The sequence below is a fragment of the Agelaius phoeniceus genome, chromosome 3 (genome assembly GCF_051311805.1).
Source record: "Agelaius phoeniceus isolate bAgePho1 chromosome 3, bAgePho1.hap1, whole genome shotgun sequence".
Lineage (NCBI taxonomy): Eukaryota > Metazoa > Chordata > Aves > Passeriformes > Icteridae > Agelaius > Agelaius phoeniceus.
Genome location: NC_135267.1, coordinates 1,971,029 through 1,984,482, shown reverse-complemented (window position 1 = coordinate 1,984,482; position 13,454 = coordinate 1,971,029). Strand labels below are relative to the sequence as shown.

Sequence of the window (13,454 nt, the reverse complement as noted above, 5' to 3'; positions counted from 1 at the left end):
GAATAATGGGAATAATGGGATTGAGTGTAATAGGAATAGTGGGAATAACGACAGGAATAACGGGAATGGCAGGAATGGGGGGAATAAGAGATTGGGAATAGTGGGGATAATGGGAATAGTGGGAATAGTGGGAATAATGGGATTGAGAATAACAGGAATAATGGAGATAATGGGAATAATGGGGATAATGGGAATGGTGGGAATAGTTGGGATAATGGGGATGATGGGGATAATGGGAATAATGGGGATAATGGGAATGATGGGAATGGGATTGGGAATTGTGGGGATAATGGGAATAGTGGGAACTGTGGGGATAATGGGAGTAATGGGATAATGGGAATTGTGGGAATTGTGGGGATAATGGGAGTAATGGGATAATGGGAATAATGGGAATAATGGAATTATGGGAATAATGGGATAATGGGAGTAATGGGATAATGGGAATGGTGAGAATAATGGCAGTAATGGGACAATGGGATTGGGATTGTAAATACTGGGAATGCTGATAATGGGGATAATGGGGATAATGGAAATAATGGGATAATGGGGATAATGGGAATAATAGGATTGAATGTAATAGGAATAGTGGGAATAACGACAGGAATAACGGGAATGGCAGGAATGGGGGGAATAATGAGATTGGGAATAGTAGGAATAATGGGAATAATGGGATTGAGTGTAATAGGAATAGTGGGAATAACGACAGGAATAATGGGAATGGCAGGAATGGGGGAATAAGAGATTGGGAATAGTGGGGATAATGGGAATAATGGGAATAGTGGGAATAGTGGGAATAATGGGATTGAGAAAAACAGGAATAATGCGGATAAAGGGAAAAATGGGGATAATGGGAATAATGGGGATAATGGGATAATGGGAATGGTGGGAATAGTTGGGATAATGGGGATGATAGGGATAATGGGATTAATGGGGATAATGGGAATGATGGGAATGGGATTGGGGATAATGGGGATAATGGGAATGGTGGGGATAATTGGGATAATGGGAATAATGGGAATGATGGGAATAATGGGAATGGGGATAATGGGATTGATGGGGATAATGGGATAATGGGGATATTGGGAGTGATGGAAATAATAGGAATTATGGGAATTTTGGGATTGGGAACAACCGGGATAATGGGGATAATGAGGTAATGGTGGGGATAATGGGAATAATGGAAATGGGATAGTGGGAATAATGGGAATGGGATTGGGATGGAATAGGAATAATGGGAATAGTGGGGATAATGGGAATAATGGGATTGCAATGGGAAGAATGGGATTGGGATTGGGAAAATGGGAATAATGGGAATAATGGGAATGGATTGGGAATAATGGGAATGGGGATAATGAGGATAATGGGAGTAATGGGATAATGGGAATACTGGGAATGGTGGGAATATTGGGAATGTTGGGAATAATGAGAATAATGGAAAAGGGATGGGAATGGTGGGAATAATGGGGATAATTGGGATAATGGGGATAATGGGAATGATAGGGATAATGGGACTGATGGGGATAATGGGATAATGGAGGTATTGGGAGTGATGGGAATAATGGGAATTATAGGATTGGGAACAACAGGAATAATGGGGATAATGGGATAATGGTGGGGATATTGGGAACAGTGGATTTGGGATTGGGATGGAGTAGGAATGATGGGAATGGTGGGGATAGCAGGAATACTGGGAATAGTGGGAATAACGGGGATAATGGGATAGGGATTGGGATGGGAGCAGGAATGGGAATAATGGGAATAGTGGGGATGATGGGAATAATGGGATTGCGATGGGAAGAATGGGATTGGGATTGGGATTGGGAATAATGGGAATGGGATGAGAATAGGGATGGGGAAAATGGGAATGGGGATAATGGGAATAGTGGGGATAATGGGAATAATGGGATTGCAATGGGAAGAATGGGATTGGGATTGGGATTGGGATTGGAAATAATGGGAATGGGATGAGAATAGGGATGGGGAAAATGGGAATGGGATTGGGAATAATGGGGTGGGATGGGAATAATGGGAATGGTGGGAATGGTGGGGTTAATGGGATTGGGATGGGGTGGGAATGATGGGGTTAATGGGAAGAATGGGGATGATGGGAATGGGAATGGGGTTGGGAATAATGGGAATGGGATGGGAATGATGGGGTTAATGGGAAGAATGGGGATGATGGGAATGGGAATAATGGGAATGGGGTTGGGAATAATGGGAATGGGAATGGGGTGACACGGGAATGGTGGGGATAAAGGGGATAATGGGATTGGGATGAGAATAATGGGAATAATGAGGGGAATAGTGGGGATAATGGGAATGATGGGAATAATGGGAATGATGGAGAAATGGGATAACGAGGATAATGGGATTGGGATGGGAATGGGAATGGGGTTGGGAATAATGGGAATGGGGTGACACGGGAATGGTGGGGATAAAGGGGATAATGGGATTGGGATGAGAATAATGGGAATAATGAGGGGAATAATGGGGATAATGGGAATGATGGGGATAATGGGAATGATGGGGATAATGGGGAAATGGGATAATGGGGATAATGGGATTGGGATGGAATGGGAATGGGAATGGGGTTGGGAATAATGGGATTGGGATTGGGATGACACAGGAATGGTGGGGATAAAGGGGATAATGGGAATAATGAGAATGATGGGAATAATGGGGAAATGGGATAATGGGGATAATGGGATTGGGATAGGAATGGGAATGGGGTTGGGAATAATGGGAATGGGACTGGGATGACACAGGAATGGTGGGGATAAAGGGGATAATGGGATTGGGATTGGGATGGGAATAATGGGAATAATGGGGATAATGAGAATGATGGGAATAATGGGGAAATGGGATAATGAGGATAATGGGATTGGGATGGAATGGGAATAACGGGGATGATGGGAAAGGCTGGGATTTCTCATGAGGAACGGGGGAGGAATGAGGATGGAATGATGGGATGGGATAATGGGATTGATGGGATAATGGGATAGATGGGATTGATGGGATACTGGGATTGATGGGATTGATGGGATAATGGGATTGATGGGATTGATGGGATGGGGTAATGGGATGGATGGGATAATGGGATTGATGGGATGGATGGGATAATGGGGTGAGGGGACACTGGGATTATGGGATTTATTCTTTAATGGGATTTATAGGATTATGGGATTTATGGGACAATGGTATCATGGGATTGATGGGATTGATGGGATTATGAGATATTGGGATTTATGGGATTTATGGGATTATGAGATATTGGGATAATTGGATGGATGGGATGGGATTTATGGGACAATGGGATAATGGGATGGGTGGGATAATGGGATTTATGCAATTTATGGGATAATGGGATGATGACATAATGGGATAAAGGGATAATGGGATTTATGGGATAATGGAACAATGGGATAATGGGATAATGGGATGATGGGATAATGGGATTGATGCAATTTATGGGATAATGGGATAATGGAATAAGGGGATAATGGGATAATGGGATTTATGCAATTTATGGGATAATGGGATAATGGAATAAGGGGATAATGGGATAATGGAATTTATGCAATTTATGGGATAATGGGATAATGGGATATTGGGATTTATGCAATTTATGGGATAATGGGATGATGAGATAATGGGATAATGGGGTAATGGGATTTATGGGATAATGGGATAATTGGATTTATGCAATTTATGGGATAATGGGATGATGAGATAATGGAATAATGGGATTTATGCAATTTATGGGATAATGGGATGATGAGATAATGGAATAATGGGGTAATGGGATTTATGAGATAATGGGATGGATGGGATAATGGGATAATGGGATGTATGCAATTTATGGGATAATGGGATGATGGGATAATGGGATAATGGGATTTATGGGATAATGGGATGATGAGATAATGGGATAATGGGATTTATGGGATAATGGGATAACGGGGTAATGGGATTTATGGGATAATGGGATGGGTGGGATAATGGGATTTATGCAATTTATGGGATAATGGGATGATGAGATAATGGGATAATGGGGTAATGGGATTTATGGGATAATGGGATTTCTGCAATTTATGGGATAATGGGATGATGAGATAATGGAATAATGGGGTAATGGGATTTATGAGATAATGGGATGGAAGGGATAATGGGATAATGGGATTGATGCAATTTATGGGATAATGGGATTTATGGGATAATGGGATTTCTGGGATAATGGGACGATGGATTAACGGGATGAGACGAACAGGAACAACCTCAGGTATTCCCAGAGGACTTTCCCTTGGAATTCAGGAACAATTCCCGCCAGCAATTCCAAATCCTTGGGGGATTCCCGGAATTCCCGGGGTTTTTATTTTCCCAGAATTCCCAGAATTCCCACACCTTTTCCAGGGTGCAGATCCGGGACCGGGAGATCAAGGTGAACATCTTCGACATGGCCGGACACCCCTTCTTCTACGAGGTCAGAATTCCCAAAAATTCCCCCTGCAAAATCGGGAATTCTTCCTTTGGGCTCTTCCCCATGTTTTTTTTCCCTGTTTTTTCCCCTGAATTTTTTCCCTGAATTTTTTTTTCCCTGGAATTTTTTATCTTTTTGTTCTGTTTTGTTTTCTTCTTTTGTTTTCATTTTTTTTTTCCTGGAATTTTTTTTCCCCTTGAATTTTTCTTTTTCCCTGGAATATTTTTTCCCTGGAATTTTTTCTCCCTAGGTTTTTTATGCCCTGAATTTTTTTCTCCTGGATTTTTCTTCCCAGAATTTTTCTTTTTCCATGGAATTTTTTTTCCCTGAATTTTTTCTTTCTAGAATTTTTTCACCCTTGAAATTTTTTCCCCTGAATTTTTCTCCTGGAATTTCTTTTCCCAAAATTTTTTTCCCATGATTTTTTTCCCCTGGATTCTCTTTTTACCCTGGGAATATTTTTCCTTTTTCTTTCTGTTTTTTTGTTTTGTTTTGTTTTGTTTCGATTGTTTTTAATCTTTCCAAATTTTTTCCCCTGTTATTTTTCCCTTGATTTTCTTTTCCCCTGAATTTTTTCTCCTGGATTTTTTCCCCCTTTTTTTTTTTGTTTGTTTGTTAGTTTGAGTTTTTTGGGGTTTTTTTTTGGCGGGGGTGTTTGGGGTTTTTTTTGTTTTCCTTGGTGTTTTTTTCCCAAAATTTTTTCCTGGAATTTTTTCCTCTGAAATTTTCCCCAGGAATATTTTTATTTCCCCCTGTCCCAGGTTCATAATGGGTTCTACAAGGACACGCGGGGCGGGGTGCGGGGGTGGAATTGTTATTTTTCCCTGGAATTTTTTTCCTGGGAATTTTTGACTGGAATATTATTATTATATTATATCATATTATATTATATCATATTACATTACATCATATTACATTGCATTATATTGCATTATTACACTACATTATGTTACATTATTACACTACATTGCATTGCATTGCATAACATTATATATTATATATATAATATAATGGAATATAATGAAATATAATGTAATATAATGTAATATAATGTAATGTAATGTAATGTAATGTAATATAATATAATATAATATAATATAATATAATATAACACCATATAATATAATATAACACAATACTATATTATATTATATTGTATTGTATTCTATTCTATTCTATTCTATTATACAATATTGTATTATATTATGTTTGTTATGTTACATTACTTTATGCTATATTACATTACATTATATTACATTACATTATGTTCTATTATTCCATTCTATTCTTTATATACAAATATATATATTTCATTTCATTTCATTTATTTAATTTAAGTAATTTTATTTTATTCTATTATTTTATTGTATTTTCCCTGGAATATTTTTGTTTTCCCCATTCCCCTGCCCCCTCTGCAGGTGCATAAGGAGTATTTATCTATTATTTATTTTGATATTATACATTACATATATTATGTATTTTATATTATTTTAATATATTATTTATATCTATAAAATTTATTATATTATGTTACATTACATTGTATTCTTACATTACATAATGTTACATTAGTTATATTATATTATGTTATATTATATTACGTTTTATTTATTATATTATATTATTGCATTACATTACACTGCATTACATCACATTATACTATATTATGTTCATTATATTATATTATATTATATTATATTATATTATATTATATTATATTATATTTTTGCATTGCATTGCATTGCATTATATTGTAATATATATTTAGATTACATTACATTGCATTGCATTCCATTACATTTGTTACATTACATTACCTTATGTTAATTATATTAATTACACTACATTACACTGCCTATGTTAGATTAGAATATATATTATATATTATATTATATTATATTATATTATATTAATTATATTATATTACATTACATTAGATTAGATTCATTACATTATTCTTTTCTATTCTATTATAATATTGCATAGCATTGCATTGCATTATATTGTTTTATATATTTATATTACATTATATTACATTGCATTACATTACATTTGTTACATTACCTTATATTAATTATATCAATTACATTACACTGCCTATATTATATTAGATTAGAATATATATTATATTAGATTATATTACATTACATTACATAACATCACATTACATTATATTTTTATATTATGTTACATTACATTGTATTCTTACATTACATAATGTTACATTAGTTATAATATATTATATTACATTATATGACATTATATTTATTATGTTATATTATTGCATTACGTTGATTATTTTGTTATGTTATATTTTGCATTATAATATATTTATTATATTAATTGCATTACATTACACTGCATTACATTACATTATACTATATTGTGTTCATTATATTATATTATGTTATATTATATTATATTATATTATATTATATTATATTATATTATATTATATTATATTATATTATATTTATTTTATTACTGCATAGCATTACATTGCATTATATTGTATTATTTAGTTATATTAAATGATATTACATTATACTATATTACATCACATTACATTACATTATATTATACTATATTACACTATATTACATTATATTGCATTGCATTACATTACATTTGTTACATTACATTATGTTATGTTAATTATATTAATTACACTACATTACCCTGCCTATGTTATATTAGATTAGAATATATATTATGTTATTTTATATTACATTATATTATATTGCATTATATTACATTACATTACATTACATTATATTACATTATATTGCATTACATTACATTACATTATATTATATTATATTATAGTATACTATATTACATTATATTATGCTATATTACATTATATTGCATTGCATTACATTACATTTGTTACATTACATTATGTTATGTTAATTATATTAATTACACTACATTACACTGCCTATATTAGATTAGAATATATATTATATTATATTATATTATATTATACTTATTACATTACATTACACTACATTATATTATATTATATTATACTATACTCTATTACATTGCATTGCATTACATTACAGTATACTATATTATGTTCACTACATTATTTTATTTTATTTTATTTTATTTTATTTTATTTTATTTTATTTTATTTTATTTTACTTTATTTTACTTTATGTTATTATATTTCATTACAAAACAACATTTCCCAGCTTCCCCCTTCCCTGCTTTTCCCCATTCCCTGGCCCCTTCCCCACCTTCCCCACACATTTTGGGGGCGTGGTGCCAATTCCCATTTTTCCCATGGAATATTTTTCCCATGGAATATTTTCCCATGGAATATTTTTCCATGGAATATTTCCCGCCCCCGGGGGCGCTCCCCAGGTTCGTAACGAGTTCTACAAGGACACGCAGGGGGTGCTGCTGGTCTACGACGTGGGCTCCAAGGAATCCTTCGAGGCGCTCGACTCCTGGCTGGCCGAGATGCGCCGCGAGCTGGGGCCGCACGCCAGCCTCGACAGCGTCGTCTTTGCCGTCTGCGCCAACAAGGTGCGGCGTTATCCAACGGGAATTCCGGGAATTCTGGGAATTACGGGAATTCTGGGGGCTCCTGATCCTCATTGGATCCTGTGGGATGGGAATGTTCTGGGGATTCCAGGGATTCTAGGCTGGGGCCGCACGCCAGCCTCGACAGCGTCGTCTGCGCCGTCTGCGCCAACAAGGTGCGGGGTTATCCAACGGGAATTATGGGAATTTCTGGGAATTCTGGGAATTCTGGGGGTTCCTGATCCTCATTGGATCCTGTGGGATGGGAATTCTGGGGATTCCAGGGCCGTTGCCGGGGTTTGTTCCAGGTTGGGGCCCCACGCCAGCCTCGACAGCGTCGTCTTCGCCGTCTGCGCCAACAAGGTGCGGGGTTATCCACAGGAATTATGGGAATTCTGGGAATTCCGGGAATTCTGGGAATTCTGGGGGATCCTGGTCCTGATTGGATCCTGTGGGATGGGAATATTCTGGGCATTCCAGGCTGGGGCCGCACGCCAGCCTCGACAGCGTCGTCTGCGCCGTCTGCGCCAACAAGGTGCGGGGTTATCCATGGGAATTATGGGAATTCTGGGAATTCTGGGAATTCTGGGGGATCCTGATCCTGATTGGATCCTGTGGGATGGGAATTCTGGGCATTCCAGAGCCCTTCCAGGCTGGGGCCCCACGCCAGCCTCGACAGCGTCGTCTTCGCCGTCTGCGCCAACAAGGTGCGGGGTTATCCAATGGGAATTCTGGGAATTCTGGGGGCTCCTGGTCCTGATTGGATCCTGTGGGATGGGAATTCTGGGAATATTCTGGGAATTCCAGAGCCGTTCCCAGGGTTTGTTCCAGGCTGGGGCCGCACGCCAGCCTCGACAGCGTTGTCTGCGCCAACAAGGTGCGGGGTTATCCACGGGAATTCTGGGAATTCTGGGGGTTCCTGATCCTGATTCCGGAGCCGTTCCTGGGCTTTGTTCCCAACTGGATCGAAATTCTGGGGATTCCAGAGCCATTCCCAAAGTTTGTTCCCAGCTGGATCCTCCAGGATGGAAATCCCAGGAATTCTGGAGATTCCAAGAATCCAGAGCCATTCCCAGAGTGTTTTCCAGGCTGGATCCTGCAGGATGGGAATTCTGGGAATTCTGGAGCCATTCCTGGGCTTTGTTCCAGATTGGATCCTGTGGGATTGGAATTCTGGGAATTCTGGAGATTCCAGAGCCATTCCTGGGCTTTGTTCCCAACTGGATCCCCCAGGATGGAAATTCTGGGAATATTCTGGAGATTCCAGGGCCGTTCCCAGGGTTCGTTCCTGGTTGGATCCACCAGGATGGGAATTCTGGGAATTCTGGAGCTGTTCCTGGGCTTTGTTCCTGATTGGATCCTGTGGGATGGAGATTCCAGAGCCATTCCCAGGGTTTGTTCCCAACTGGATCTACCAGGATGGGAATTTCTGGGAATTCTGGAGCCATTCCCGGGGTTTGTTCCTGATTGGATGCAGTGGGATGGGAATTCTGGGAATATTCTGGGGATTCTGGAGAGATTCATGGGGGTTTTGTTCCTGACTGGATCTTGTGAGATTGAAATTCTGGGAATTGTGGGAATTCTGGGGATTCCAGAGCCATTCCCGGGGTTTGTTCCTGATTGGATCCTCCAGGATGGAAATTCCCAATTTTCCAGGTGTTTGTTCCAAGGTGGACGCAGGGAAGCTGCCGGTGTTTAGTCCCAATTTTCCAGATGTTTATTCCAAATTTTCCAGGTGTTTATTCCCAGTTTTTCTGGGTATTTATTCCCAGGTGGATGTGGGGAAGCTGCAGGTGTTTATTCCCAATTTTCCAGGTGTTTTTTCCTGGTGTTTATTCCCACTTTTCCTAGTGTTTATTCCCAATTTTCCAGATGTTTATTCCCGTTTTTTCTGGGTGTTTATTCCCAGGTGGATGCGGGGAAGCTGTGGATGTTCATTCCCATTTTTCCCGTTGTTCATTCCCATTTTTCCCGTTGTTCATTCCCATTTTTCCCGTTGTTGTTCATTCCCAGGTGGACACGGGGCAGCTGCAGGTGTTTATTCCCAGTTTTCTGTGTGTTTTTTCCCATTGTCCATTCCCAGGTGGACGCGGGGAAGCTGCGGGTGTTCATTCCCATTTTTCCAGGTGTTTATTCCCGATTTTCCAGGTGTTTATTCCCGGTGTTCATGTTCCCAGGTGGACGCGGGGAAGCTGCGGGTGTTCATTCCCGGTGTTCATTCCCATTTTTCCTGTTGTTGTTCATTCCCAGGTGGACGCGGGGAAGCTGCGGGTGTTCATTCCCAGTGTTCATTCCCATTTTTCCGGGTGTTTATTCCCATTTTTCCCGTTGTTGTTCCATTGTTTCCCAGGTGGACGCGGGGAAGCTGCGGGTGTTCATTCCCATTTTCCCGGGTGTTCATTCCCATTTTCCCGTTGTTCATTCCCATTTTTCCCGGTGTTGTTCATTCCCAGGTGGACGCGGGGAAGCTGCGGGTGTTTATTCCCGGTGTTCATTCCCATTATTCCCGGTGTTCATTCCGGTTGTTTATTCCCGTTGTTTATTCCCAGGTGGACGCGGGGAAACTGTGGGTGTTCATTCCCGGTGTTCATTCCCGGTGTTCATTCCCATTTTCCCGTTGTTGTCCATTCCCAGGTGGACGCGGGGAAGCTGCGGGTGTTTATTCCGGGTGTTTATTCCGGTTGTTCATTCCTGGTTGTTCGTTCGTTTATTCCCAGGTGGACACGGGGAAGCTGCAGGTGTTTATTCCCAGTTTTCCGGGTGTTTATTCCCAGTTTCCTGTGTGTTTTTTCCCATTGTCCATTCCCAGGTGGACGCGGGGAAGCTGCGGGTGTTTATTCCCAGTTTTCCCGGTGTTCATTCCCATTTTTCTGGTTTTTTTCCCATTGTTCATGTTCCCAGGTGGACGCGGGGAAGCTGCGGGTGTTCATTCCCATTTTTCCAGGTGTTCATTCCCATTTTCCCGTTGTTGTTCATTCCCAGGTGGATGCTGGAAAGCTGTGGGTGTTTATTCCCAGTTTTCCTAGTGTTCATTCCCAGTTTTCTGTGTGTTTTTTCCCATTGTTCATTCCCAGGTGGACGCGGGGAAGCTGCGGGTGTTCATTCCCATTTTTCCAGGTGTTCATTCCCATTTTCCCGGTGTTCATTCCCAGGTGGACGCGGGGAAGCTGCGGGTGTTCATTCCCAGTTTTCCGGGTGTTTATTCCCAGTTTTCTGTGTGTTTTTTTCCCATTGTTCATTCCCAGGTGGACGCGGGGAAGCTGCAGGTGTTTATTCCCAGTTTTCCGGGTGTTTATTCCCAGTTTTCTGTGTGTTTATTCCCAGTGTTCCATTGTTTCCCAGGTGGACGCGGGGAAGCTGCGGGTGTTCATTCCCATTTTTCCAGGTGTTCATTCCCATTTTCCGGGTGTTCATTCCCATTTTTCCCGTTGTTGTTCCATTGTTTCCCAGGTGGACGCGGGGAAGCTGCGGGTGTTCATTCCCATTTTTCCGGGTGTTCATTCCCATTTTTCTGGTTGTTCGTTTGTTTATTCCCAGGTGTACGCGGGGAAGCTGCAGGTGTTCATTCCCGCTGTTCATTCCCGGCTGTGTTCATTCCGGTAGTTTATTCCCATTGTTTATTCCCAGGTGGACGTGGGGAAACTGCGGGTGTTTATTCCGGTTGTGTTCATTCCGGTTGTGTTCATTCCGGTTGTGTTCATTCCGGGTGTTCATTCCCATTTTTCCCGTTGTTGTTCCATTCCCAGGTGGACGCAGGGAAGCTGCTGGTGTTCATTCCCGTTTTTCCAGGTGTTTATTCCCGATTTTCCAGGTGTTTATTCCCGGTGTTCATGTTCCCAGGTGGACGCAGGGAAGCTGCGGGTGTTCATTCCCATTTTTCCCGTTGTTCATTCCCATTTTCCCGTGTGTTTGTTCCGTTCCCAGGTGGACGCGGGGAAGCTGTGGGTGTTTATTCCCAATTTTCCCGGTGTTTATTCCCGGTTTTCCCGGTGTTTAGTCCCAATTTTCCGGTTGTTTTTCTGGGTGTTTATTCCCAGTTGGACATGGGGAAGCTGTGGGTGTTTAATCCCAGTTTTCCAGGTGTTTATTCTCAATTTTCCCATTGTTTATTCCCAGGTGGATGCGGGGAAGCTGCGGGTGTTCATTCCCAGTGTTCATTCCCATTTTTCCCCGTGTTCATTCCCATTTTCCATGTGTTTGTTCCATTCCCAGGTGGACGCGGGGAAGCTGCGGGTGTTTATTCCCAGTGTTCATTCCCATTTTTCCCATTGTTGTTCATTCCCATTTTCCCGTTGTTGTCCATTCCCAGGTGGACGCAGGGAAGCTGCGGGTGTTCATTCCCGGTGTTTATTCCTGGTGTTCATTCCCATTTTTCCCGTTGTTGTTCATTCCCAGGTGGATGCGGGGAAGCTGCGGGTGTTCATTCCCATTTTTCCCGGTGTTCATTCCCATTTTTCAAGGTGTTCTTTCCCATTTTTCCCGGTGTTGTTCCATTCCCAGGAGGACATGGGGAAGCTGTGGGTGTTCATTCCCATTTTCCGTGTGTTTGTTCCATTCCCAGGTGGACGCGGGGAAGCTGCGGGTGTTCATTCCCATTTTTCCAGGTGTTCATTCCCATTTTCCGTGTGTTTTTTCCCATTGTCCATTCCCAGGTGGACGCAGGGAAGCTGCGGGTGTTCATTCCCATTTTTCCGGGTTGTTCATTCCCATTTTTCCTGTTGTTGTTCCATTGTTTCCCAGGTGGACGCAGGGAAGCTGCGGGTGTTCATTCCCGGTGTTCATTCCCGGTGTTTATTCCCAGTGTTCATTCCCATTTTTCCGGGTGTTCATTTGTTCATTCCCAGGTGGATGCGGGGAAGCTGCGGGTGCTTATTCCCAGTTTTCCCGGTGTTTATTCCCTGTTTTCCCGGAGTCTATTCCCATGTTTCCAGGTGTTCATTCCCGTTGTTCATGCATTCCCAGGTGGACGTGGGGAAGCTGTGGGTGTTTATTCCGGGTGTTTATTCCCAGTTGTTCATTCCAGTTGTTTATTCCCGGTGTTTATTCCCAGTGTTCATTCCCATTTTTCCCGGTGTTTATTCCCATTTTCCCGGGTGTTGTTTCATTCCCAGGTGGACGTGGGGAAGCTGCGGGTGTTCATTCCCGGTGTTTATTCCCGGTGTTCATTCCCGTTGTGTTTATTTCCATTGTTCATTTGTTTGTTCCCAGGTGGACGCGGGGAAGCTGTGGGTGTTCATTCCCGTTGTGTTCATTCCCAGTGTTCATTCCCATTTTCCCGGTGTTGTTCCATTCCCAGGTGGACGTGGGGAAGCTGCGGGTGTTCATTCCCATTTTTCCCGGTGTTCATTCCCCTTTTCCCAGTGTTTGTTCCATTGTTTCCCAGGTGGACGCGGGGAAGCTGTGGGTGTTCATTCCCGGTGTTCATTCCCATTTTTCCGGGTGT

The 13,454-nt window shown here is 41.2% G+C and overlaps 1 protein-coding gene across 4 annotated transcripts in view; it reads left to right on the top strand.

The window, feature by feature from the left end:
- Window positions 1-13,454, top strand: part of DNAJC27 (DnaJ heat shock protein family (Hsp40) member C27) — a 28,620-nt gene that overhangs the window by 1,108 nt on the left and 14,058 nt on the right. For 3 of the 4 annotated variants that reach the window (XM_077176456.1, XM_077176458.1, XM_077176459.1), the window contains exons 3-4: window positions 4,411-4,480; window positions 7,850-8,014. In XM_077176456.1, coding sequence (XP_077032571.1) covers window positions 4,411-4,480; window positions 7,850-8,014 — 235 coding nt within the window. Of the gene's footprint in view, window positions 1-4,410; window positions 4,481-7,849; window positions 8,015-8,663; window positions 8,719-13,454 lie in introns of all 4 variants that reach the window. The other variant, XM_077176457.1, reaches the window with a different exon arrangement.